This window comes from Fringilla coelebs (genome assembly GCF_963513975.1).
Source record: "Fringilla coelebs genome assembly, chromosome: 6".
Taxonomy (NCBI): Eukaryota; Metazoa; Chordata; class Aves; order Passeriformes; family Fringillidae; genus Fringilla; species Fringilla coelebs.
The window spans coordinates 16,147,275-16,175,176 of record NC_140034.1 but is presented as its reverse complement, the minus strand read 5'-3'; the positions used below and the strand labels follow the sequence as shown (position 1 = coordinate 16,175,176).

At 39.5% G+C, this 27,902-nt stretch overlaps 1 protein-coding gene across 2 annotated transcripts; it reads right to left on the bottom strand.

Moving 5' to 3' along the window:
• Positions 1-1,884: 1,884 nt before the first annotated feature.
• LGMN (legumain) lies at positions 1,885-27,902 on the bottom strand. Of its 2 annotated transcripts, none has more exons than XM_084207941.1 (14): positions 27,777-27,902; positions 21,702-21,880; positions 13,912-14,009; positions 13,006-13,087; positions 12,403-12,488; positions 9,694-9,769; positions 9,180-9,242; positions 8,237-8,303; positions 6,475-6,593; positions 5,708-5,797; positions 4,830-5,027; positions 4,049-4,219; positions 3,104-3,171; positions 1,885-2,318 (listed from the first exon to the last, which is right to left on the bottom strand). In XM_084207941.1, exons 2-14 carry the CDS (start codon positions 21,837-21,839, stop codon positions 2,279-2,281), a joined length of 1,296 nt encoding a protein of 431 aa, XP_084064067.1. In that variant the 5' UTR covers positions 21,840-21,880; positions 27,777-27,902; the 3' UTR covers positions 1,885-2,278. The 2 variants fall into 2 exon arrangements, with proteins under 2 accessions (XP_084064067.1, XP_084064068.1); XM_084207942.1 differs by lacking the exon at positions 27,777-27,902 and adding an exon at positions 25,113-25,151.

Sequence of the window (27,902 nt, the reverse complement as noted above, 5' to 3'; positions counted from 1 at the left end):
CTGATTGACTGAAAATGAAATGGGTCTCTGGACATGAACTGAAAATTCAGAGCACGCATGAGAACCTGCTCCATCTCAGACAGTAGGTGCAGTGACATCTTCAGTGTCTTTCAGTTTGCCACCTACCTGAGGGAAGGGGTATGCCATTTAGGATGGCAAAGCTATGGAAATCACTTGCAAGAGGAAAAGAGAACAAAATCCCACTCTCACATTTCAGCTTTCCATCCTCAGAGATACAAGGATCTGCAGGAGGGTCAGGGCACATGATAACAAATGCCACCAGGGTGTCAGTGATGTGTAAAAATAAAAATGTGCTACCAGCTGATTTCTCATCTGATAATTACTTTTTGAGGTCTATGTACTATGGCTGGAGACTCTTGGTCATAAAGTGACACCATTTATGAGGAACATGGAGGCCTCTTTTAACCTCTGTACTCTAGATGTGAAAATCCAGAAAAATAAAAGCCTCTTCTGAATCCTTCAGCAGAAAGATGGGCATATATAAGGGTGCAAAAAATGTTAAACCTATGAATTGGTGATGCTAAGTGCTTGAGAAGCAGCCTGGATTTCTAGGGGAGAGAACAACTCTAAAAGCAGAGATGAGTAAAACAGCAGACTGAAGGTATATGTTCAAACAGGGGTATGAAAGAGTAATTAATTTCCAAGTGTTTGGGAGATCTTAGTACACTTTCTTTCATAATAGCAGCCAGAATGACTAAGAGCTGTCTGTGGGGCCAGCCCTTCCCCCTGCCATCAGGGAAACAATTGCAACACATTCACACAGTCATGAATTTCATACTCTTAAGATTTCTGCTAAAAAAACCCCAGATTTACAGCTGAGAAGAAATAAGAAGCAACTCAAAAGCAGCACATATATGAACTTTCAATAACTCCCAAGGTGCAAACTTTCATCTATTAATTCAGTAAAGCCTAATTCCACAGGGTTTTACCTTTTCCATTCATCCTGACACTAGCTCTGCTCTGGGATCAATCTCTCTCTCCGCAGTGTTCACGAAGTTATTCATGTTCCTCTTGGCTTTACCTAGCTCTTCTTTATATAAAACTAGCAGTTACACCTCTACAACCTCTTTCCTCTGTGTGGAGCTACCCAGAACTCTCTCTTCAGTTTTTGTCAAACTTCATTCTTTCCACATGGAGATAAGGAAATTTTGCCTATTTTAACACACTGAAAATAACTCTGAAATATTTCTGTATCCTGTCTCCACATGTAAAAAGCTGTGGACAACCTGAAACTTTTGTGGATCATCTCACAACCTCTAATTTTGCCATACTTGTCCTTTACTGAGTCACCTCTTAGGAGTGGAACCTTCAAGTGTGATCTGAGGCTTTACATGCTTTGCTGTTGCTTTTAGGCTGGAGTTTTGGGGCTTATTTCAGGTTTTGTTGGTTTGCTTGTGCAGGTGTTTTTGAGAGTACCTGCCTTATGAAAGTCTTAGAGGGACATATTAACTTCGTAGTGCATGTCATGGAATTAATTAGCTCTCCTTCATTTTCAAGACACAACATGTCCAACACTATTGCACTGTGGGTGGATGAAACTGTCAACTTTATTTTTATTCACAGGCAATTCCTGTACTCCATAACTTCCCACAGGTTTGTGAGTATACACAATTAATTACAGCATATTGGTGCTAAATTTACAGCATTAGATATTTCTGTTTTTCTTTGGGAAACAGTGCTTTCTAGTCACAAAGATTTCACTGTTCAACATTTAACTGTGCTGTCCACATCAAACAGCTCCCATATGCAACTAATTTCTTTAAACTGTTAAGGAGTTAAAACTTAAAGAACAAGCTTTGGTTTCTTCACTCTTCAACCAATCTGCAAATTAGTCACTGTAATGGCGCTCATTAACTTTTAAAAAAAAGTTAAGAGTTAGCAAGAGTTTTAAATAAAACCTCCAGAATTAATGACTCAATGTTTAGATTTAGGATGGATTTAGCAATCACATAGGTGGCTTGTAGTGTTCATCCAGAGATTCCTAAGAGCATTGTGCTTTGAAAAAATTATCCATCTTGAAAGCTCCTGGCGGTCTGCCAAAATGCCTCTCTCAAAGCAGCAGGCTGTCAGCAGGTGGGGATGCAGGGGAGAGCACTGGCAAGTGCTGCACTGCTCATGGTCTGGTGCCTCAGCTCCCAGCACAGTTCCAGTACAGTGTCTGACTCTCTCCAGGTTGCATGCACATAAAGTCTGGATTATGACAGCTATGAAAAGTTATCACTTGTAGTAAGGGTTATATTCAGGACTGTTGTTTCCATCAATACCCAAGGCACACCCGATTCATGGCCAGGCATATTCTGCAAAAGAGAACAATAATGATGAATAACTTTTCAGATAGTTTGAGAGCAGAGTATCTCCTAAACTGACTGCAGTGGGCTGCCACCAGGAGTGGGGGCAGCAGTTCTTCACCTCCTGAGTTGCATGTACACACTCTTTGAACTACCAATCCATCCTCACATTCCCTACCCTTCTGCTTTCTTCTCTCCCTTTAACTTCTCTTGCATGACTCACAAGCTGGGATCTCAATCTCTACCACAAATTCCTAAGACAGAATTCCAACACTATGCTGGCCTTGGCTCTACTGCACCACCACAGGGGTCAGCCTGGACCATTACTTCCCTGCTTTCCTACCCCACACATAGCACCATATTCTCTTTCATCACGAGAACCCAGCAGTGGTATTTTGAGCCAGCAGCTGAGTGGGTGGCACAGATATCACAGCAGTTCCCTGCCTGGCTTCAGTGTAAGCTCATGCAGGAGTTACAGGGCAACGCCCTTGCACCAGTCATGCTGTTTTGTTTGATGGTGTGTGGTGCAGGTGGATCCTCTGAATGGCTGTCATTTCCCCTGAGGCTCAGTAAGGAAATTAAAGGGTTATGGGGACATGGATCATTATGAGTGGGAGGGAACAAATAAAGATGTTTGTCAAAACAAACATTTATAAATTTAGAGTGATTTATGGACAAAATGATAACAACAGCAGAACAAGTGAGAAGCTTTTAAGATTAGGCTTTTCGGCCTATTGGCTTTTGTTCTTCTAGCCACGGTTAAAACTACAGGGCATATCTGGGAACCTCATTACCTGTCAATGGGGTATCCTCCTTCACAAAGGTTGACCAAGGCATACAGTTGTCTCAGTGCATACTCATACTGAAATAAACAAACATTGTTAATCATTTCAGTGACGAAAAGCAGGTATTGTTTATCCAGACTAAATGGTGGAAATAATTTAGAGCTGCTATAATATCCAAGGTGTTCAACTGATGATCTAGTACTGGGCTAAATGGATCTTTTTTCTGCACACTTTGCTCTTTGAACTTCAGGTAATTCAGCCATTTAACTTCTTTGAACTTAGGAAATTCAGCTGTGTTGAACATTGACCTCATACACAAGACCATCTAATCCATTACATTCTTAAAATCCCACAGAACAAAAAAAAAAATTCAATGAAGAGGCTATCTTGCCTGCCATCAGGACCTTCTTATGCTTACCTAAAGTCTAATAACACAACTTGAATCCTCAACTGGAATCCCAGGAAGAGCAAACAGTAATAAAGCCCCTAAACTAAAAAGTGGTTCTCAAGAATTCAGCAAGATGATGGAAATAGCAGCGAGGCTACTGCAAGGAATTATGAATAATACTGTATCATAACACAGAAATCTGAATGCACCAAGATTATGAATTCATAGTGGTGATGGTCAGTGTTTCTGTTTAGTCAGCAGAGATGTTTCAAGCAGAAATACAACAAGACTTTTTTAACATTGGGATTTCTGGTGAAGGAACTCATGGAAGCAACAGCACAACTAGTAAAAATTACATATTTTTGAGGTTTTTTTAGAAAACTTCTTGCTCACCTAAAGGTGTAGTAAAAATTGTTTCCAAAAGCATTACTTACTCTTCCTCCAAATCTAATCTGTATGACTGCCCCAAGGTAGCTTTTTAATAAAAGCCAATTTTTGCAGGTGTGACTATACCTGTGCTAGTTTTTGTGGCCTGTTTATCAGGTTATATCCAATGAGTAACTTACCACAGGTAAGTGCCAGTTGAAGCAATGAGCTTTGAAGTGGTTCACTGCTGACTGGTAACAGTCATAATTGCTGATGGTCAGTCTGTCTGACAGAATCTGCTTGGTCTGTTCTGTTGATCCTGTTACTACAGTGACTATCTTCTGCATGGATTCTTGGATGAATTCTTTCACCTGTATATAAAACAAAAAGAACTTAAAACATGCTTTTTCTAAATCTAATTTAAAGACTCTGAATGAAATTTCTCTTTCTTTAATCCTACTTTACCTTTTAGGCTCTTTAGGGAACCAAATTTTGCATTTTTAGCACAGTCTCTTGCACTTGTCTCTTCACACTCAAATGAAAACTGACAGAAAGTCAAGATACCCAAAATTACTTACTGTCCTTCCACTGTTTACCAGGAAAGGAAGGCACCACCAACACCAATACTGACTTCCATTCTGCAGGAGCTATTTGATTTGGGATGTTTCAGTTCTACTGAGACACGAGTTTCTCTAACACCAAAGAGTAAGTCTTCCCCACAAGAATCCCTATGGATGTAGATGAGGAATTTCCTGCCAATAAAAGCTGTGAGACTGACTTTTGCATTTGTTTACCTTTTGGCTAGATAATTACTACTGAATGTGCCTTGTAGAACAGATCACTAAATTCTAAAAGAAGAATAAACCATCAACTAGAGGCTACCAGTCTGAAGAGTAATTTTTTTTACTTTCAGGGATTTTCCTTCTGCTATTTCTTAGAAGTTAATATGGCCTGATGAGCAATTATTTTTTCTATTCTTACCTCCAGGTATGCTTTCATCTCTGCAGCAATCTTCTTAGCCTCAGAAATGTCATTGGTAGCCATCAGCTTTCGTTTCATGATTGCATAGGGCACATCAGGACTAGGTGTCAGGTCATAGTTTTCCACAGGTGGCAGAGAAATGGGCATAGCTTTCTTCCCCATGCCCTGAAACTGCATCACCTTCATGGAGGAGATGCTCTGAAGGATAAAAAGTAAGCAGATGGAAATTGTCAGTCACCCTCAATAGGTGGTTTGGTCTTTGTCTGCCATGCAAACCAAAATCTCTAAACTTCTTTTAGAGAAAATAAAGGAAGTAACAGGGTTGTAGGTGTGTGTGTGTCTGTGTGTATGCATATGTTGGGTTTTTAATACAATGAGGTAAAGGCTGCCAAAAATCAGGGAACTTTAATTTCCAAAACTCACTGGGGGGAAAAAGGCTAATAGGTTACGTAACTGCACATTTTTTTTACTGAGTAATTAATCTGTTGCATAACGGGATTACTGTAAATGCTGTATCACCTCTTAGCTCTTCCCATTTGAGGGATCATTGTATTTTTTAACATTTCACTAATACTCATAATATGCTGGGAAGTGGTAAATACCTTTCTTTACTGAAGTGTCAAATCACTGGCAGAGCTTGGAGGACAACTTGCACCCTGATTTCTTGGACTAATGCATATGCAAGGCTGATTTCCTTTAGCATCAGGATCATCACCTCTCAAATGCTCAGATCTTTTAAGAGAAATAGCTCATGACTAAAAATGACTAAATCAACCCTGCCAGTTTACAGCTGGTTTTTGTTTGGATTAAGGCATGAAAGTATAGGGTAAGAAAAGCTTGAAGATATATTTGAGCAGGAAGCCCTGGGAAATACATACTCTGTTTCCATACTGCATCACATGGCTGGTGTTGGTGCGTTTCTTCACCAGCTGAAACTGCTTGTGGAGTGTTTCTTTTCTTAGATCCTCCTGCATGAAGAAAGTTCCATGAGGTCTAAAATAGGTAAACTCTGCTATTCTAAAAATGCAAGGGAAGCTGCACAGGGCCTTAGCTGCCAGTGAGTAGAAGGAGGTATAGGACAAGAGCTATACAACCTTTGAAAGACATTAAAGCAAAAACTGAAGAGAAGATTTGACAGCATATTCTCATATTGCTTTTAGTGATCTCATTTCCCAGCAAATGGGCAAGGGAGTGGACTAGCATACAAATCCCAGATTTATTTCATGAACACTATTCTCCATTACACCAACAAGTGGGTTAGCCACAGTTCCATATTTAAGCAGCCCTGAGGCAGACATACAACTTACTGAACTGCCTAATTCATGTAACATATTTGGAGATGTGGTCTCAGATTAGCAAATAAAGATTATGTCAATTTGGAACTAGAAGTTAGGTATTTTCTATCTTATAAATAACACAAGGAAATAATATTTCTGAAAGTTGGTATTGGAAGTAAATTCAGTGGCCCAAACAGATTATATATATGGTTCTGAGTAGTAGATAAATACTTTTACCAACTTATTTTGTTGATTTAGCTCCCACATAAAGCCAAATCTTCTCACAAATACTGTAAAAGAGCTATGTTTAAAAATCCTACTGATCTTTTTTATACATGAAATGAAGAAAATTTGTTTAAGTAACTTACCATATCTGAATCTTCCATCCAATTCACACTGTACCAGTCCCCAAGATAAGTCTGTCTTTCATCATCATAGTAACATGCATAAGATGACTCCTTGGGATTAGCAGCTGTTGTTGCATAAACTGTAATACAAACAGTAAGGGGGTTTTATCTTTTTTTTTTCATCTCCCCTCGCCCCTCCATGATTTAATTTTTTTTCATTTCCCCCCGCCCCTCCATGATTTAATACTTAGCTGTACACAATATATTTGTCTAAGTATTTTGCCTTTCAATCATTTACTTCTAAATAGCAGAAAGAAAAGAAGTATGTTAATCATTGTTCAGTCAGTTAATCATTGTTCAGTCACCCTCAGTGCTGTTCTAAGCACCCTCTGTGCTTCTTCTTTGCTGCCAAATGGGGTCTGGGGTGTTTAAAAAAAATTGCCTCAAGGAAAAATCTACTATTCAAGAGCTGCCTGAGAGCATTGTGCACTAACAACTATTTATACATTCATTTTCTTTATTACAATAATGAGATTTTTTTCTCCAAACTTGCAGTGAATCCCTTAAAAATCATCTTTACTTCCACATAATGCCACCTTCTAAGTAATATACTTTGTTGGATAATGCTCTGCACTACAACAAAAGTAAAATAATCCTACATCTGTCCCAGTGTAGGACAGTGTTCCCAGTAAGTCACCTCTAAGACAACAGAAATACTATGAATACATATTGACAGGTCTCAAGACAAAATCAATTTTGGCTTTTTGCCAAAGTTAATACATAGCATAATTCTGTAACTAAAGGAAAATCCATATTTTAAAGTGAAGAGCTATTGTGTTGTTTCTGCTCAGAATGTACCTAAAGCTCAAAAGTAAAAAAAATCTTGAATCTTATCTGTGCAGCAACATGCTCCTCTTAGCACCCTTCAAAATGCTTACTAAGTAACCAGTTAAACTTAGCTTATCAGTGAAAGCTGCCAAAGACAACTTTGTACTCTAATACATAAACTGTCAATTTTCTGCCTTTTTAAGTTCTTTGGCAGAGCTGGTTGTAAAACCAGAGTCCTCAGACTGGAAATTTCTGACAGAATAAACGATAAAAAGTACTGAGCATGTGTCTGGGGCAACTGTCAACATGAAACTTCCTGTAAAAAAGAAAAACTGTCTGTAAGAAATCTTGGTGGGTGTCAGGCAGTGTACCCAGGGTCAAACACCCAGAACAGGCACATGGCTGGTCTCTTCTGCAATGACATCTTCAAAACCACAGGAGCAAGCACTTCTCTCCCTGATATGGAACAGGTGTTTCAAAAGGTTATGATTCCTCACCTCAACCAAGGCTGAGCTTCCAGCTCTGCAGCAGCAGAGAGCCTGGAAACCCTGAAAAATCTGAGTTCCACATCCTGGGTTGTTGTGCCTATGTGCAGCGAATCCACCTGGCAGTGGTGTCTCACAACTGCTTTGCTACTCAATGAAACTGAGAGCAGGAACTTCACACCTGTTAGCATTGCTGAGTCTGAGAAATGTCTGTACAAACAGGGCAACCACCTGGTTCCTGAAAAGAAACTTTTTCAACTTCTCATTTCCAAGAAACTGAAAGCCTTTTCAGTCTTTTGTAAGACTCCAATAAAAGGAACTTCCTGTAAATGGAAAGCATTACTTTCTTGTGCTCCCCCACTAAAATTCTACATAAACATGCCTTAAACCTATTCTTGTCACAGTCAGTACTTGTTTAGGTCTGTGACAAGTTGTGATATTTAAGTCCAGTAAGTTAAGTGATTGCTCACCATTGATATTATCAGCCAAATGATTCATCATAGATCCAGACTCACATGCTTCAATGTAGAACACCATCTATAAAATACAAAAGTAAATCAGAGACCTTAAGAAATTCCATGAGGAGATGAAGAAAATTTGTTTGGTGCTTTTTAGCTGTAGCTAGTTGGCCTATACTGCTATTCCTGAAACAAGGGCTATGCATAGTGCTACAAAACAAAAGCTATTTTTTTATTTTCAGGATTAAACTCCGTAGAAAGGGGAAAGAATAATAATGAAAAGGTGTTATTCATCTCTACAGAATCCACAGGGATCTACTGGCTATTGCACAAAGCACAGATCAAACACACAGTTACTCTACAGGCACAGCAACATGTTAGTATTGAATGTAGTGTCTCTGGAACTGATGCCAGCTGTGTGTTCCTAAACAAAGCCAGCCATAGCAGACATTGCCACAAAGAACTGTGTAAAAAAACCACCAGTAAAAGGTTCAAAACAGTAACTTTTCTGCTATGAGCATATTTTATGAAATAAATTCACAGAATTTTCTGACAAGAGATACAGTCTTTTAAACTAAATAAGTAACTGTAAGAAAAACATGAGGTATATGCAAACTTCCTGTAAAAACAGTGAAGTCTGAAGTGAACAAAGCACAGGAAGAAAGAGTCAGGTATAAATTATGGGGGTGCAGCAGTTACAGATGTTGCTTTTCGAGCCAGAACACACAGCATTAGCAAACAGCAGTTGCACTACATATGAACATTGACTGCAAAAACAAGTAAACCATTTACAAAAAATTTGGAGCAGATCAATCCTTATAACTGCAAAATCCTAATGTAAATTTAACTGCATGTAACAGATTCTTCCTACTTTGAGCCAACTCTCAAAATAAAAACATCTCTCTTCCATGCCAGCTGCTCTTTTAATTTTGGAATTTCTGGTATGCTTGTTTACCTTCCGGTATTTCTTGTGATGATACATGTACCAAATAGTCTTATTCAAGTCTTTCACATGAAGCTGTAAAACAAGAAGGCTTGTATTAAAACCACTTATGTTCAACAGACACACAATTCACTTAAGAATAAATACTAACTGTTGTGAATATGTACACTATTTTCCCAATAAATTTATCCAATTCTTTGCCCTTCTGAAGTATAACATGCTAGCATTTACCACTCTGGAAAAGATGAGTAATGGTCCCAGAAGATATGTAAAGTGCACCAGAAAGCCAAGTCACACCTGTGTGAAACATTCTGACTGTGGAATGACAGAACTTAAGTTTCAACTGAATGTTACAAATTCTAACTGAAAAAAATCCAAAATAAAGTGATCAGAAAAATAATGCTCTTTTTCAGCCAGTCCCCTCAATATAGCAGTGCACTAAATATTCTCATGTTTTACATTTATTTTTTATTATTTTAGTATGACACTAAAATGATGGGTTTTGTGTTATTCCCAAAATGCTTACATCATCATCAGGAAAAGCCAGAAGTCCTGGAGCTCCATGGTCAGTGAAATAAACAAACACATGATCCTTGGGACCACTGTAATGAAAAAATTGCAAACAAAGTCTTTTTAACTACTCCAACCTAGCCATCAATACAACAATATTGATGTCTTGGTTTCTCAGTGCCAAGACATCAATATCTGAAAATAATAGAGCTGAAGCACGTCCTCCTCTCGGTAAATTTTTTTCTCCCAAGCATATTAGTTTGGATCCTGATTAGAAGAGACGCCCGCAAAAGGAACAAAAACAAAGATACAGGCTAGTCCCTCAAACATGGAGAATATGGCAATCACACTTCACATTCCAAACTGTAAACTGATCAAGACAGGGGCTGTTATGTAGGGTATGGTGGAAACACAATTGGTTTTTAATAGCTATGTGAAGAATTGGTAATACCGTGGGCATTTGTAGAAGTCTGGTAAAAAAGGAATGCTTTCATAACTAAGTTATGCCAAGGTACCATTAACACAAGGATAAATATTAAAAACCTCTTTGCTAAGACCCTTAGTAAGTGTAAGGACTACTTTGCCATAATCAGCCACACAGATCAGCAAGCAGTGTCAGCCTACAGCTCCATGAGGAACTGATGCATGTACACAGGCACCCATGAGGCCAGACTGGCATTTGCATCCCTGGCTCTGCAGTCAGTCGAGCACTGAGCACTCACAGGCTTTGACACCCTCACATCTGTGTAGTACAGTTTGCTGTACAGTCTGATTCCACTCTAAATCAAACAGATCATGTTTAAGTGACAGAAAGGTCTTGCCCTAACAGCCAGATCTGCAAAGGAATTTTCCTTTTAAACTGGATTCAGGGACAATTAAATATAAAGTGTGTAAAAAGATCAGAAGGAGTGTCCAGGCACTCCTCTGTTCCTCTGTACCAGGGTCCAGAAATCTTGACTTGCTTTTGCTCTTTCCTCACAGCAAACAGGTGCAACTGCAGCAGATCAAGGCAATATTGTCCAGCCTTCTGTTTGGCCAGTAACCTACTGGTTAGGGGAACCACCTGAAAGTCCATCTGGAAGCCTCCCAGGGAAAGGATAATTGAGTTCTTGTCCCACCCAGTAGCAAAAGTCAGCCACTTGAAAATGCAAACAGAGCCTAATAAAGAAGGGTTGGCGTAACTTTTTGGCTTCCTGCTCTTGATCCTAAAAGCAAAAAAATTTGACCAAGGTGGAATGTAAACAATTAAGACTTTTATTTGTGGGTTCAAGCTGTCTTCCTGAGTAGATTAAGAGATTTTAGCCCTCTGTGTAGCTACTCCCTTATTTGAATGGGAACATCAAGCTTTCACAGGTGAGGTGTGTTCAGATGTACATTTTTTTAAAACAAAAATTGCTTCATAGTCACCCCTTGACTCATTCCAGATACTAGAAGAGCAAAATCTGATAATGTGCAGTAATTTATTAACATTTTGCCTATATGTGTTACATATATCATTTTCAACCTCAGCGTTTAAGGATGAAGTTCAAACAATTCAGAGCAGTAACTTATTTGGCTATTGTCCTGCTCCTTTTTTATTGTTCTCCTCAGTGCCAGGGTGGGATTCTTCTGTTCTGTTTCATTGCTATGCCACTAAAATCAACTGTCAGATAAAGACAGACTTCACAGTTTTTCTTTAACAAATGTTAACCCTTCCAAATGGTTGAATTTAAATTCTTAAAGGTTTTATAGTCACTCTCGTATAGAAAAATATATCATATGGCTCTTAACCAATATTCGGAAATATAATACAACTTAGTAAGGTGGCATCATGCTTTCACATCTCAAACTCTGTAGAAGCAAGATGAATAACTGGTATAACTCAGGTACATAACTGGTATAACTCAGGTATCCTTCCAAGAAGATTTCTTATTAGGCCCTGAAATGTAGTAACTACATTCTTGAATCATCTAAATTATATAAGTCTTTATAAACTACCATTAATTATAAATCATATATTCCACTTAGCCAATCTATAATTTATTATTCTTCATATATTAAAATACTGCAAAACTTAGAATCATTTGTGTAGCTTAGTTACAAATAATTTAAGCATAATACATCACTTACAAGTTTAATTGCTCATATTACTTTTTCAGTCTCAAAGATTTTTTTTCATTAATTATAAACCATAATTCCACTTCATTAGGAATGGAATTATGATTTATACTCAGCCTCAATTACTGTACACATGCTACAAATACCAAGGCTGGGATTAGACATGCAATTCTTCCAACTGATTAGCTGGTTAAGCTCTCTCTGTTCCTCTGCCACTCACTGCTAAGTCTGGTCTGAGTTTGATCTAAGTCTTCTGCTGATTAATAAAACTGTTCATGTACATTAAAACAAGCCTTGGAAAATCCTTTCCAGAAGTCTCCAAATTTTAGCCACACTATCTTAGAATTGCCATTCTTGCAAAAGATAATAGTCTAAATAACAAATACCTTAATACAGTTAGTACTACCCTCTAGAACTTTAATACCTTAATCAGTCAAATATCAGCAGTTGCTTTCTTCTGATGCATAGTTTAAGAAACTAGAACCACTGTACTTGTAATGTGAAGGACCTGGAATTGCCATCAATAATTTTGCTGGATTCTTAAGTTGCTCTAATTTATTATTTTGTTTAAATTAGTGTCAATTTACAACTACACATGCAATTATTTTCTAAATTAAACTTCTCTTACCTTTTCAATACTTTTCCTGATCCCACCCCCTTCACTGCTTCCTCATCTCCTCTGAGAACCGCAAGAAAATTCTTAGGAGTAACATCCTAAGGATTTGAGAAGATTAAAGTTAGATCTGATCATAAAAACAACAAAAACTCCATTTAGAAAGATGGCTTCTTAAAGTTAGAATCTATGCATGGATGACAAATTTAGCTGGCCATCCTTTTCAATACATCTTTATCTAATGACTCACTTCGCTGCTGAATCATGAAATCACAGAGTGACTGGATTACTGTACTGATTTAATGAAGCAATTAAGTTAACATAGCTGTTTTTCAGATTGAGTTACAACATTTACAATCCAAGACCTTCCTTCCTTTTATTTCATGTGTCAGCATGGAAACAGTGTAAAGGTTCACTTTTATGACCAATGCTTCACTTCAAAGAATCTATTGTCTTTATTCATCTTATGAACACCAAACTTCATGCCAAACCATGCAGGTGAATAAACTTAATGCTTTATATTACCTGCATTTTGGAATGTAAGCTACAGGGTGAAAGAATTTATTCAGACATTGGATAATGCTGAAGCTTCCCCAGGGAAAGGGGTTTTGTTCCTACCTCCTTTGTGTAGTCTTTGGGCACTCCGGCATACACATCTGAGCCATTAGGTCTATTGATGACAATGCCTTTGGTTGGATTTCTGAAAGGTAAATGGAACAAAAATAGGAATAATTAGCCACATGCCATGCAATGACCTTAGAACAACAGGAGCCAGCTCACCTGAGAGCACAGGAACTTGCACCATATGTCATTAAGGGATTTCAGAATATAAGGGCTTTGCACTTCAGTCAGTTACACACATTTGTCTCAGGTGTCCTTACTCTCAGAATACATTCAAGTATTCTATCTCAGATCATGTCAATTCATCTGAAGATGTAGGTGGATGGTCTCTGTAATTTCTCTCCTTGCAGTCTTGCCTTTATTCCCTTTAACACTTTGCTCCCCATGCTGCTGTGCCTGTAATGTCTGCTGATTTTGGGGGAAGTTGTTTCAGAATTAGAGGCTGTATAAATCAACTGTATCGTACAGGAAGCAATGATATGCTCTAGACAGTCACCCAGAATGAGACCTGTACCCATCTTCATTGAATGCTGGGAATTAATCTGATAATATCCTCCAAAAAAAGCCCTGAAAGTTGCACACAGACCTCCCCTGTGTTCACAAGTTTAGGTTATTTATCTGCTGCACACTGTTATGCCTGGGAGTTAAGATCCCTTACTGTCATAACAAAGCTCTGCAGTCCTCAGTGTCACAGCTGATGCTGAGCTGTGTTCTAAGGCTTAGAAAGCTCAGGAGCACATTTTAAAGGAGAATTATTGTGCTGATGGCTGACATCTCTATGCATATCACAGATGGTTTTAAGGGCTTTTCTTTCAAAACTACTACAAACTCAAAGCACACTGGTGACCACAGCATGTTTGTAGTAGCCATATAGTTAGTGACCAGTGTATGTTCATCACTTACTCCTCGTTATCAGCAATGTCATCATACATCATGACAATGATCTGCTCATCTGGAATTCCATTTCGGTGTACAATCTGGTACGCATGGCACACATCTGCCTGAAATTAAGCAAATTTTCATTACTAGTTTTAACAGAAATTTTACCTTTGATACCAGAAGCAAAATAGCTTTTCAGACCTAAGAGCAGGCTATTGACCAAAACCAACTTCATTCCAATATAAGAGACTGAGGGTTGCTAGAGAGCTGAAATGCACAGGTTAAACCAGAGCTCACTGCTCTTCTTTAATTAGAAGCAGTTGCATTAATAGTAGAGACTATGATTAATATCTCTCCCTCATTACCTATTTTGATTTCTTTAAACAGAAACCAGAAGTTACTTCAGTCTTGGTACAGATAACAAATTTAACATGAAGCTCTCAGCAAAATTCTCCATTGTATGAGAAAATCAAAATAAAAACCTTCTGCAATGACAGAGAAATCCAAAGTGCGCCAAGCAGACAAAAAGAGTTGGATTTCCACCAAGTTCCCTTAGTTCTGCACCAAGCCTGCACAACTAAGGATTGAAGGCTTGTCCTTGACTTAAGCAAGTATTGTTTACCAATCTCATCTATGCAAAGATTTTACTAAATCTTGCTTTACTATGAGATGAGAATTTGGTTTAAGGAGTATTTTCTTTTTAATTATGTATTTCTTACTCTGCAGAGCAACTAATTCAGGGCACATCAGATTTCATTGGAAAACACAATTGCAAAATTCCTGTTCAGTCTCTTTTGTTGATTTGTACAGGATATGAATAAGCACATTTTCTTTACAGAACCATCTTCCTGTGACACAGAAATAACAACACCCATTAAAGTGATATTACAATAAATGCAGAGCTCTATCAGAATGCTAACTTCTCAGTAACCCCAGTCCAAATGATTCTCTTCTTTAAAACTTACAGTCCCTGAGTGCCCTAATGGGACATTAACAATCATTCCTAAACTTGGGAACTAGAACCCACCAAATGCTAGGAAAAGCTGTACAGGATTAATGGAAGAGATCTCATCTAACAAATGCACACTGCAAATGCAGGCAGGAAGCAAGCTTTAAAGCTTACTTGTGTTGAACTAATCTAATTTGCTAATTTGGAAACCAAATTGATGTGGTTTAAGTAGACCAGTGTCTGTTTAGATTACTTAGGAGTACTAGTGATTTTCATTAGTTTAGCCAAAAGGACACTGTAAAATACTGTAACTTTATAATCCTTGGTCTTCTAAGTGCAGATAAAATTGAAAAGAGAAGATAGTTGTACAAGATTCTGTGAAGGGTGAGGCACATTCAATGCTAATGAACTCTCCAACAATAAAATCTCTATGTGACTAACCCTAAATGTTAAACTGTTCTTACTAAAGCAGTTCCATTTCCTACTTTGCAGGTCAGCAGTCTGGGTTCTCTTCCACCTATCCCAGACAATCTCCCAGTCAGTTTTCCATTTCCTTGTATATCAGTTAGTTTTCCATTTCCTTGTATATCATTATACCAGCTGCTGCCTCAACAAGTCAAAATATTGAGGTTAAACAGAGTTAGGAAGGTATTGCACATAATATGAAACAGAAGAGCACAGGTTTGACTGAGAACTTATTTGATTTTCACAAGCAACCCAAGCAGAAGTAGAAGAAAACACTAATCAGGGCTTCTCTACACTGAATGATGAGTAGATCACAGATCCCTTCTCACTCTCAAAATATCACACACCTCTGTGATGCTGACAGGAACCTTTACAGGCTGGCAGTAGGGATGTGCTTAGGCACGCAGTGATACAGTATCACCACATTCAATCAGCAAGTGTCTGTGCTCCCACAGACGTGTGGCTGCCCAGTAGGGACTCTGGAGGTGTTTCAACTGATCCCAAGTACCTAAAATAAGTTAAACTTTGTAAATGCATTTTATCAGGTTTTTTTTTAGGTTTCCTCTCCTTCCTTCTGGTTTATTCACTGTTTGCTCAGTATGTCCTGTCTCAGCAAATAGTAGTCATTAGCAAACTCCCTACTGTAAAGGAAGACAGATCAATGTAGTCAATTCCCTTCAATCTCAACTTATGCCTGTTTGGTGGTTGTCCCAGCCTTTTAAGGCTTTTGCTAAGGGAACTGCTGGTAGCATAATGATATTACCAGCAAAGGCTAGAGCAGCAAAAACATGCATTCCTGCTAAAACACCATTGACTAAAGTAGGACAGTTATGAGTGAACAGTCAGGGTTTATTGCATAGAATTAGCTGACCTAATTAGTCACCTTTGATATTTCTCATGATTGGTCCCTGTTTACACGTAAAAAAAACATAAATCTCTACAAAACCAGAGTAAAAAAGTTTGCAGCTAGAGCAGGGAGGTGTATGTTGAGTATTTCCTGTTGATGTCTAACTGCCTCTCAAATACTGCTATTTGACCCTGTTTCTCTCTGAAATATTTCTGGCATATCTGCACCTGTAAACCACTCTAAAAGAAACAGCTGTTCACTTGTTTCAGATCTCTAATTGGTATTATTCTTGATGGTTTAACATGTGAAATGCATGCTATGAACATTTACTGGCTAAACTGTCACTAAATCATGTTTCTGTGACTGTGATTTGGGTAGGGCAGCAGCTGCCCCACAAAGCACAGGAAAAGTTGCAGCTATACAGCTCCTGCTGCACAACTGACCTTATGGGTAGCTCCAAAATGGACACTGCTGAGGGCATGGTTTAGACCTTTCACCCCCTGGTTAGTCTAAACCCTTCGCTACATCAGCAAATTCTGATGGAAGATCTGCTTAAATAATTAACTCCTAGATTTTGAAAGCATGGGGATCAGAGAGTGAATTACCCTGTTTTCCTAGCACCCCAATTTTCTTCTGCCATACAGCTGTTTACACATTTGAATGACACAGCTTTTAAGCAAACTGCCTGGGGGGATTTTTGGAAAAATCAAGTTGTTTATGACATGATCTTGCATAAATAGTTCATAAAGGGAAAAGCTTGGACTTGTGTGAAATTGGTTACTTCTTGTCTTATGACTGCTAGGTTCATGGCTGAAAGGAACTGTCAGCTTTACCTTAAAGCAGCACAATTCCCACTACAGCTGTTCTGGAATGTCACAGCCTAAACAAGAATGAACTCTAATATACAAACAAAGTAGAAGAATATGTCTGAAATGCCAGTCTTACTCCGTTGCTTAAATATACATCATTGAATCTGCCCAAAGATATAACTTTATCAATAATTTAGGAAAGATTTCCTGAGAGTTCAGTTTAAATTTTGTGAGCACAGTGAGGAAATGTTAATTGAAGGCAAAGGCAGCCTTAGTGTCTGTTACCTACAAGTCAGGAGAATTTAAGACTGTCCTGGAATAAGATACTGCCCTGGCTGGTACTGTGCAGGACACTGAATAAATACAGTCTCTGACCCACAAAGATCAGTAACTATAAGACTTAAAACAACAACTGAAAACAGACTCATGTATACAAATTCCTATTTTTTTAGTTTTAATTTTTATTTTGCCAGACTTGTTCAGTCTGGCATTTCTCTTGAGGATATATTCCATCTTTAGTAAGACTCTTGTTTCACATCAGGCTTTTCCACAAACTATGTGAGTTTGAATATCCAGGAAGCATGGGTCTGTCTCTTTTTCTGATCTGATGTGAAGCCAGCTTTAGATTTCAGTTAGCTGGTATGTTCATCACACAGAAGAGCCAGACTATTTCTTCTAATGAGAACTAGCTTGTTGAGTCATTCTCTAAATCTGACAAAAGCATTTGCTCATGTATGCCACTAAGTACTGTATTTGCTCATGTATGCCACTAAGCTTTCCAGAGGTATTTTATCCAGCTCTTTGTGCAGCAGAGAGCTGTGACACTTTCCCTAGGAACAGGGGGAGGACTCTTGAACAGTAGCCAGTCTCATAATAGAAAGCTGCTACAGAGAAGCCAGAGGAGCAGAGAGGAGCACACCGATAGCCCTTCCACAGCCCAAGAAACTAATTAAAACCCCTAAAATAAGGATAAAAATGCCAAAGAACTGAAAAGCCACAAGCACAAAGCAATGTACACAAAGCTAGCCCTGCAGTGACAGTAAGCCTATCACACTGGACTCTATACTACACAAAACACTTAAATTTTATTTTAGGAACTGGATGAGAAAAATGTGTAAGACAAGTTTAGGTCATCATGATTAGGAAGAAGTCCCAGTTCAGCCATCACAGTGGAAGCAACTGCCTGCTAAGTGTGAATCTTGCTCATATTAAGCACAAATGGTGGTTTTTCTCCTTTTCTATCCTTGGTTTGTAGTGATAGTGGATCCTGACCACTGACATCTAAATTACCAGTCTTAAAGTTTTGGATTCCTTGAGGTTACAGTTGCAAACTCAGTGTTTCCTGGGTCTGCAAAGTCTTTACAAACTCCTTATTCCTGGGGTCTGTACAGCATTTCATGTATGAAAAGAGGTATTTTTGAATATGTAATCTATTTCTTCTGCTTTTGTAGCTGCTCAGTCAGATGAGCACATTACCACCAGATAACTAATGTGGAAGACAATACAGTACGTTTTGACCGTGTTGAAGCAGGCAGCATGAAAACAACAGGAGCTCACAAAATAAAAAGGCAATCCAAACATGCAACATCATGTATTAACTGTACCCTGGACAGCTGAAATGAGCAACTGAAACCCAGAGATGTGTCTGCTGAATTCTCAAATTACAAAGGGACATTATGAGTGCTTAGTTGCATGAAGGGAATAGTAACAAGTCTGGTAATAAAAAAAAAAGCTACATTGAATAACTACTTACTGGAACATATCTACAAATTCACTTGTACACAGCTAGGTCAGAGAAGTTCTGGGGAAGAAACGTGATGGCAGGAGTGAACTGAATTAGAGTACAATATATTTTCCTCTGCAGTTTCTCCCTCAGAAAGCAAAAAAATTACACAAATGTGCAATTCTGGAGTGCTGCTTTGATTTCTTAGAGCACAGGTATGATTCTACTGAACAATACCACGTGGTTCCACATGTGTTCACTTTGTGTTCTGAAGCACAGAAGTGAAAGACCAAGTCCTATTCCTGGTTCCACTGCAAGTGACTTTGGCAAATAATTTCATTACTTAAAATGTTTTTGCTTCTACCTCTGGAAGGTAGGGAACACTAAGACACAAAGACATGGTGATCAGTCTACAAAATATTTTCAGAAATCAGTTAGAACTCCTCAGATTTCTGTAGCATCTTTCCTCCTCTCAATAAATTTCCTAAAAGTCTCTCATTCTGCTTGTTTCGCTGGGAACAAATTTCTATAATTTTTTTAATACCCAAGGCACCCCTGTCTGGATGACACTTCATGTCACACACGAGGATTTCCCATGACTAACTGCTGGGTCTGTCTCACCACATGTCACTGCTACCATGCATGCTCACACCCACCAGGCCCTTAGATTGGCCAAAAAAGGCCACTAGGCAAAACAGCACAAGCTGCTGCTGTGATGCATCTTATGGGAATTGAGCTTTTTTATAACAAGTTAAGATGCACAGTATCTTGCTCAGGATAGGCAAGTAAAAACCCAACCCCATTCTGAAGGATCCTTCATACAGACTCTTACAATGCTGCTTTTGTAACTTTAATAGGATTATTATTGGTGTTCTAATTTTCTTCTTTCCAAATGGTAATGCCTGAAGCAAGTAGCAGTTTAAACTACAGATATTCCTAATATTTAAATTCAGAACAATCCAACATGGCAGATATTGGGCATTGTGAGTTGACATTATCGTCAAAATTAAGTATTTAATGAAATCCTGTTCTCATTTTTCTAACATTGAAAAGGAATTACTTAGTAACTATCTGCAAAGCATGACCACACTCAAAAGTTAATAGGCTTCTGTGAAACTAGCATGTTACAAAGATTCACTCACTGTTGGACACAAATATGTAAGTGTGGACCTTTTGTTCTTCATAACCCTATTTTACCTGGCAGACACACTTGCCATTGCAGGCTCACTGACAGAGAGATTAAAAACCATGCCCAGGCAACTGAGAAAAGGAATTCTTATGAACCACAGCTTCAAAACTGTAGTTTTATTTAAAGAATTAATGTTGTGGTATTAACTCCTCCAAGAATGGAAGGGAGCCAGCTAGACTGGTTATACAGCAATAGCAACAAAAAGAGCACAACTCAGTAATTAAATTTAGACACTCCAAGACAGGCAGTAATCAAGTGCAGCAGTAGTATTTTCATCATTGCTTCCCAATTTCAACTTTAAAACTCTTCTTCAAGATTTAATTTTAAATAGGAACAGTTTATATTAAGGCTGTAATATTCCAACTATGATTATCAGGTGATATCTACAGTGTAAGGAGCTGGGAAAGTCCCTAAAACCTGTTTGTCAGAGTGTTTAGCTAGCACTTGCCAGTGACAGGTTGTTCTTCAGATGCAACTAGATTGTCAGTCTGATTACTTTAGTTTTAAGCTCATCACTGCGCTGAAAGTTACAAACTGATTGTGAGCCTAGAAGAAGAAACCTACACAAAACCCAGGGTGCCTAACACACAGAAGGCTCATTTGTTCCTTAATCAACCAAGAGGACAAAGCCTCTCTATATTTTACAGGCAGTTACATTAAAAATAATAAATACTTTAAAAGTTCCAGCATTCAGCAATTCAACCAGTACACTTTATACAACTCAGTTTTAAAAATACTGATTTTGTACACTAGTATTTAACCAACAATACTATAATAAACTATTTTTCTAGCATTTAGAAATATATAAATGTACACACAAATCAGAATTAAATTGATCCTGTTCTCCAGGAAAGCCAAGCTATAAATTTAGAGAAAATATAGCATTTGCATAGATTAATCTGTTGAAGGGATTGTCCAGCAATTCCCCAAGGGGACAGTGCTGTAGAAGTTTCCTGACTGCTGATGATAAATCTTGAACTTTTTCAGAATTAAGTCACTGGGATTTAATCCTGTCCATAGAGACACCCACACTCAGCCCACAATTTCACAACACACTGGCTTTCCCAGCAGCGTTAGACTCAAGAGTTCCTGTTCCCTTTCCTCCTGTTTCTTCAACTCACTCTGTTCCCTGCACCCTGCTGCACCATATCTTTATTGGGCCAACATAATTCTGAGGCCATGCTGTTGAACACAGTCAGCAAACTGGTTCAGGTTAAAAAGAACCCCCTCCATATGTCCTCCACTCCTCAAAAAATAATAATGCACTTGCAGCCTTCAGAGATTTTTTTACCTAGAAAAAAAGGAAGCTTCTCATAACATAATGAAAAGAGGAAAGAAATGGAAAGAAACATGCACGTGTCTAAAAATGAGGTTTACCTCTAGATATCCTCTGTACAACTGCAAGTTGGGGTTAGATCTTCTAGCCTAGTTAGTAATAGAGTATTTACCCTAAAAGGCACAGGTCTCCCAGGATGCAGAAGTGTGATTACAGGAAGAATACTTCTCCTCTGGTAACAACAGCTTTTTCAAGAGGTTAGAGGCTGAAAAAAGTTGTAAGCAAAAAAAAAAAAAAAAATCACATAGTAAAAAGGAGTAGTGGAAGGGAATTCCTGGGGTGGTAACATAAATAACTAAGAGCAGGTTCTGAGCAAATCTGTTTTCTTTCAGAACTTCACACACCTGGGAGTCTAGAAATAGAAGCACTTGCTCAAATGACAGAAGAAATGACAGAAGGTCATAACTAGTCTAGATGATAGGCAGCTATCACCTTCCTGGGAGCTGGCATTTTCTGGAGCATGGACAGCATCAGCATGTGGAAGAGTGATCCTTACCTGGTGACGATAGTTGTACCAGCCATTTGAACCTGCCACAATCACCACCCAGTGCTTGCCTCCATCTTCAGGCTCTTCCATGGGGAATGTGCTGATGCCCAGAGCACAGCCCAGCAGCAAAACTGCTTTCAGTATCATCTCGCTTCTTTATTTTCTCCACAACTGGGAAAAAAATTCTCCTAATGAAGAATTTTGAGACAAGTAAATGAGAGGACATCAGCCAATAAAAAAATGCAAAACAAACATCAGCAATATCCCAACTAGAAGTTTTTTTTTATTTGTTGTGGGGTTTTTCTGTTTGTTTCACAGACAATTTAACCCACATTACAATTTCAGGTCATATCTTCCTTTAGCACCAAGCTGCTGCTAGTTACAATAGCTTTTTGTCAGCTTTCAAATCTGACTGAAAGCAATTCTGAATAGGACAACCAAGTTGTTCAGCTCCCTCTGGTTGTTTCACTCTATAATAGCTGGCAATGAGTAAGTCTCAAGTACAAAGCAAGCCTATCAATTACTTCACAGATAAAATTCTTTCAGATTAAAACTATTCTCTTGGTCTCTGCTTATGTGATTTCCTGGTTTCCACTCGCTGGCAATTAGCCCATTATTATGGAGTCAAATCCCAGGTGATATAGGACACTAAAGACATGGAAGAGTGGTGGAGAGTTGGAAGGTCAGAGTGTCACAAAAGCTCTCTGTGCCCACAATACCAAAGAGGGTGGAAAGAGGCCATTCCACTGTTCTGCTCAAGATGCAGCCCTAACTGCTGGGGCTGGGGGGAAGTGCAGGCTGTGAGAGCCTCACGCTATTTGTGCAACCTTTTATGCTAGTGGAGAGCAAATGAGAACGAGTACCACATGAAAGAGCAGCATTTTTGGCCCCTTTCCTCAATGGTTAAGTGTTTGCACAAGGTGCACAGTGAGAAAAACACATCTGAGCCTGTGAACGACAAATTTTAAAAAGCAGAGCACAGGGAAGGTTTGAGCCCATGCAGAAATGGCTCTTTCTACTTTCTTGAGAGGACTAGAAGTAGGGTCCTTGCTAGTGAATGTCCTGAGCACCTTGATTGTCTGCTAAAGCATTTACTCTACAAGCAAACTATCTGGCCACATCCAATCACAGGTTTAAGGTCTGCTTTTTGAATTGGGGTTGGGGGGACAGGCAGGTTCCATTTACTGGTCACAGTCTCAGGTCAGCTGCATCTGATGTGAACCTCTAAAAGCAAACTGAAGAACTGCATTGTCATGGCACATGCATAAAGATTATGCATTTCCTCATGCACTGGGAGATGGGATTCTACACCTGCCTACTCACAAATACTAGATCCTGGAAGTAAATAATTGCTGCTAGATATGGAAGAGGTGTTGTAGTAAGAGGCAGAGTAGTCTACTTTAACATGGCTTTCTCTGGAATAAAAGCTGGAAACCCCCAAGCCATTCAACACAGTCACAAGGCAAAATGTCAAAACTACCACTAAACCAAGTAAACAGTACCTATGTCAGCCTCAGTACCCCAGTCAAAACCACCCATCTGCAGCCACTCAAATGAGGCTGGAATAGAGAAGCAGCCAGATCCTCTCCAGAGCAGCTGTGTTCAGAGAAGGCTACTAACCTAACACATAGCATGGGTTCACTGGTCACTAGGATTTAGTCTTGCAGGCAGTAGTATGAAAAATATGTATATGCATACATTATACCATATATACATATTAAAAAGTTGGGGTTTCTTATCCTTTTTAGCAGAGCTAGCACAAAGTAAGGAAGTCCTGATAGTGTAAACAGAACCAAACATCACCTGTTATGAAACTGCTTCTTCAAAAACTTATCTTTCAGGAAGAAGCCACTCCTGTGACTGCCTGTAACACTTGGAGCAAGAATAATACACAGTAACTTAACAATTTAGGGTTTGTTCACTTGTTAGCTTCTTCAGCACATAAGCAGATATGAAGGAAGAAGCAGATTTTTCATTAGATAGTTATACTCTCCCATGCTGAGCTGGAATTGTAAAGTTTTGTCATTGTTGCCAAAGAATGTGGCTTTGTATAGCAACTCTGCCTGATCTATCTTGTCACTTCTTCAGATGATAAGGCAAATAACATACTGTGCTGAAGATGCACTGTGCGTACAACATCCATAAAACCTGCCTATTATGTTGCCTAAAGCCTGGCTAAGAGTCAAACCAGCCTGTATAGAACTTTTGTAAAGTGCTACTATAGGCCACAGGCCAATCAGACTATTCATTGCCAATATTCAATTTCAGGTATATCTAACTTCTGAAATATTAGGCAAGAAAAGAAAATCAGTATTGTTTAGACAATCTGCTTATAAATCTTAACTGAGTTTGACTTACTGGAATATTGAACTGAATTGCCTGCACACAATCCCTCACAGGTCAGTGTCTGTCTGATAGCATTTCTCCAACTATAACATGAATTATGTTTACATTTAAAAAAAAAAAAAAAGTTAATGGTCCAGATAAATGCTGGAGATCCTTTCACATGATGCTTAGCTCTTTGAGATAGCATTCATCAGAATCCAGGGCGTATCAACAGAAACTGTACAGGTGCCAGCTGTTCACAGGGCCATGTATATAACAGGATGGCTAATTTCAAGGGAGGTCCTGGCACACAGACATCCATCACATGGAAACAGTCCCTGCCAATATCAGTTACTGATATACCAGCCAAATGGAAACAGTTTGATGGGATTGTCTTTCCTGGTGAGTTCACACTCCTGACTATACTAACAAGGACCCACAGTGCTCAGGACCCCAGCCAGTAGCAGGCCCTGCTGTGCCACACACAGGTACCACAGATGTGCCCCACACCAACACCACACTCTGCCTACAAACAGCCCCACCACAGAAAATCCCTGGGTCACATCAGGAACAGAGGCTTCAGCTCAGGCAGTCCCTCCAGGAGGGATTTAAGAGTCATCCAGGTAGTACAAGGGTATCTAGGTCTTCACATTTCTCTCCTCTCCTGAGACAAAAGTTGTGACTGACGCAGAATGCCCAGGAAAAAAATATAAACACCAAGAAACATTGCACTGTACTAGCACATCATATATATTTTGTCATGGATCATTTAGAATAGAAAAGAACCTCCTCTTTGGCACAAATAAATGACATATAATCCCTCTTATCTGTCTTTTCCTATACTATAATTAAATCAAATTAACACCAGAAAGAAGGGAGGAAATAAAGAAAAACCCAGACATACCAAAATGGACTAGTACACTGTAACTAATAAATGCTCAGCTCCCTGAATTTCTCTAAGCAGCACTTTAAATAAGTTCAAACATGTGCAGCGGGAATGGGCCTTCACTGTTTGTTTCTAACTACTGCTTAAAAAAAAAATCCAAACCAAACAAAGTACATACAAATGATGATCAAACAAAGAAATATACTCACATGCACACATATCTCTACTTGTTTTAAAGGCCTCTGACTGCAAGTGGGCAATTTAAAAGGCTGTGTTTAGGGTTGTGTTGTAGGAGTTCTTGACCTACAGTTGAGAAGAGAAAGCTCCCCATCACATGCTTTTCAAGTCATATTAAGAGAGCGCAGCTCAGCTGACCAGCTTACCACAGGTACAGAAAAAGCCTTTCTCTGAAGATCCATCACATGCAATCAATCCTACATCACATGCAGATGAAGACTGTGGAAAAACTAAAAACTCACTACAAGATAATCTTGGAGCTTTGGTTGATCCATTAAATAGCCTAAGATTTGATCAGCTCTGTCAAATCTTTCTGACAGAAGAGTTAATTAACTCTGCCTGGAGACTATGCCATGATAATGGCCCATCAGTGCAGTGGGCTCAGCATCAGACCACCACGTACACATGCAGGTAAGGCTGCTGCACAGTTTGCACAGTCTGTGGAAGAAGCACATCCAGAATTGGGTGGCTCTTGCAGAACAATTCACTCTTAAAACCAGTCTGTCCTGACAGAGGTGCTTTGACCACTTCCCACTAGATAGCTAGCATACATCTCTGACTTGATAAGACAGGGATGCTTAAGAAAGACCACATCTGGAAATGGCTGGCTGCTGCTGGAACAATTTTTCCAACCAACTGCCTGTTCCCTAAGTTCTGAACTTTCCTTTGGGAAACAGTCCTTTAAGATCAATACTCTTAGGACAGGATAGCACTCTAAAGAAAGGGCTTTGAGTTAATCAAAGTATTTTCCACTAGCTTTCAAAGCAATATTGACACTTCAGTAGGTTGCACTCAAAACACTCAAAATACCTTAAGCACAGTCTCTAAGAGCTATATAAACAGAAACCATACCTCTATTTTACTTGCATGAGAAGTACACTAACAGTAACCTCACTGAAAAATAACAGCCTTAAGCTGGTCAGATGACCATTAAAGCTCTTCTGTGAAGTCTTTCTTAACAGCTCACTTCTTATAACTACTAGCCTTTGAGATTCCCAAATCAAGCCACAGTTCCTTTCTCAACAGAGTGCTTGCATATTGCCTGCCACTTAGATGCTGATTTCCACAAAATATGTGACAGTCTTCCTCACAGGAAACTGATGTCCACAGTTCTGTCAGCAATGTTCCACCCACATGCTGTGCTGGCTGCTACAAAAACAGAAGCACCTAAACCTGTGATTAGGCCCCTGCACAAATAATCTGATTTTCTTTCTGCCCTTGTGTTGTAGAAAGAAAAAAATCTTCATCGCTATATATTCTAGCATGGTACATTTTGAAGGAGATTATGGTCCCTGTTGCAAAACATTTCCTTACAAAGTCTGCTAGTGACCATTCTATGAACAGGCTTGGTATGATTAGAACTTGTAGTAAAATACTTTTGTTTAGGAACTGAAGATGTATAAGCCACTTTTCCTGTAAAAAAACATGATTTTTTAGTTAACTCAGAATGATTCCTGATGTTAAATAAATGTATTTAAAAGTAATTACAAATAAAGTTCATTATCCTGTTTGCAGGTTTACTTTTCTCAGCAGCAGAGATGGTACCATTTACCTGAGGGTAAAAAAACCTCAAAATCATTCCTAGAATGGTGATAAGCTAATACACCTGGTTTAGGAGATTTTTTTCTCTACATGTTTCAAAACACCCAGAATCAAATCTGGCAAACCTTAAGGCTTCAATAAAGCTGCTTCTGCTATTTACTTTCTCATCTGTCTGCAGATGTACAAAGTCTCTGCCATCATATTCTGATAGTAAGAAAAACCAGATACCGAACATTACGTGAGTAATAATTTTGTTAAATTGCTTGAGTTGCATAGGGGGTATAAGGGTAAAAGAGTAAGTCAGGTAAGGGTAAGAATGTCTGCTCAGCAAACATGGAAGTGTTGGGAGCACGGAGAAAATGAAATTCTGCAGAAGTTATTACGCAGAAATTCCATGTGATATTACACAAGATTCCTGCACTCCACATGTCTTTTACTATAGTTTATATTAGCATTTCAGATCTTGGCTACAATATCTATGTTAACTCGCAAATACAGACATCCAACACAGTGTTGTTCCATCCTAATTGGGAACTAGTGGTGCTACTACCTCCAAGCAGAACCTCATGCTACGGCAAGGCTGTCTACCAGCTATAAATAACCAGCCACAGCGCAGCGCCTTTCAGGCATCACCGGCTCCCTGCAGAAATCCCGTAGTTACCCCATCCTTTCCTCCCGTTAAAAACGTATTACTGGTGATTAAATCTAAGCTGCTGCCACTGCTTTCTCTCCCACTCCCCCATCTCCCTGCTCGGCCAGCCTCTGCCGGCCCCTCGGAAGGAGCCGCTCTGACTCCTGTCTCTCTTCCAGCACGGAGGGACCAAGCACAGTTCCCAGGCCAGGCGTGCCAGCCCCAGGGCCAGACGGGACGCCGAGCGAAGCGGCGGGGGCTCGGCAGCGCTCGGAGCCCGGGAAGGAAACCGGCCCCCTCGGCCGCTCCTCTGGGAGGCGGCGGGGCCGCTCCCCCGCCTCTGCCTCTGTGGCCGAGCAGTGGAGCGGGCCGTTCCCTGCTCACAGCTCCCTTCGCTCAGGCGTATCCCGCGTCCTTCCCCCCCGGCCGGAGTCCCCGGACAGCGCAGCCCCGCCGCCCTCACCAGGTCATGCAGAGGAGTCGCCGCCGCGGCCGCTGTGATTGCGGCGAGCGGCGTGCGGAGACAGGCGACAGCGGCGCGCGAGGGGCGGACCCGGGCCCGGCCAATCGCGGCCGGGCGGAGGCGGGG

Excerpts from the sequence above, each read along its gene's own strand:
- LGMN (XM_084207941.1), bottom strand. The coding sequence starts at position 21,839 with ATGATACTGAAAGCAGTTTTGCTGCTGGGCTGTGCTCTGGGCATCAGC. Across the intron at positions 14,010-21,701 it reads GGTACAACTATCGTCACCAG|GCAGATGTGTGCCATGCGTA; the intron begins GTAAGGATCACT and ends GCTTAATTTCAG. Across the intron at positions 9,243-9,693 it reads TGGCTTTTCCTGATGATGAT|CTTCATGTGAAAGACTTGAA; the intron begins GTAAGCATTTTG and ends CTTGTTTTACAG.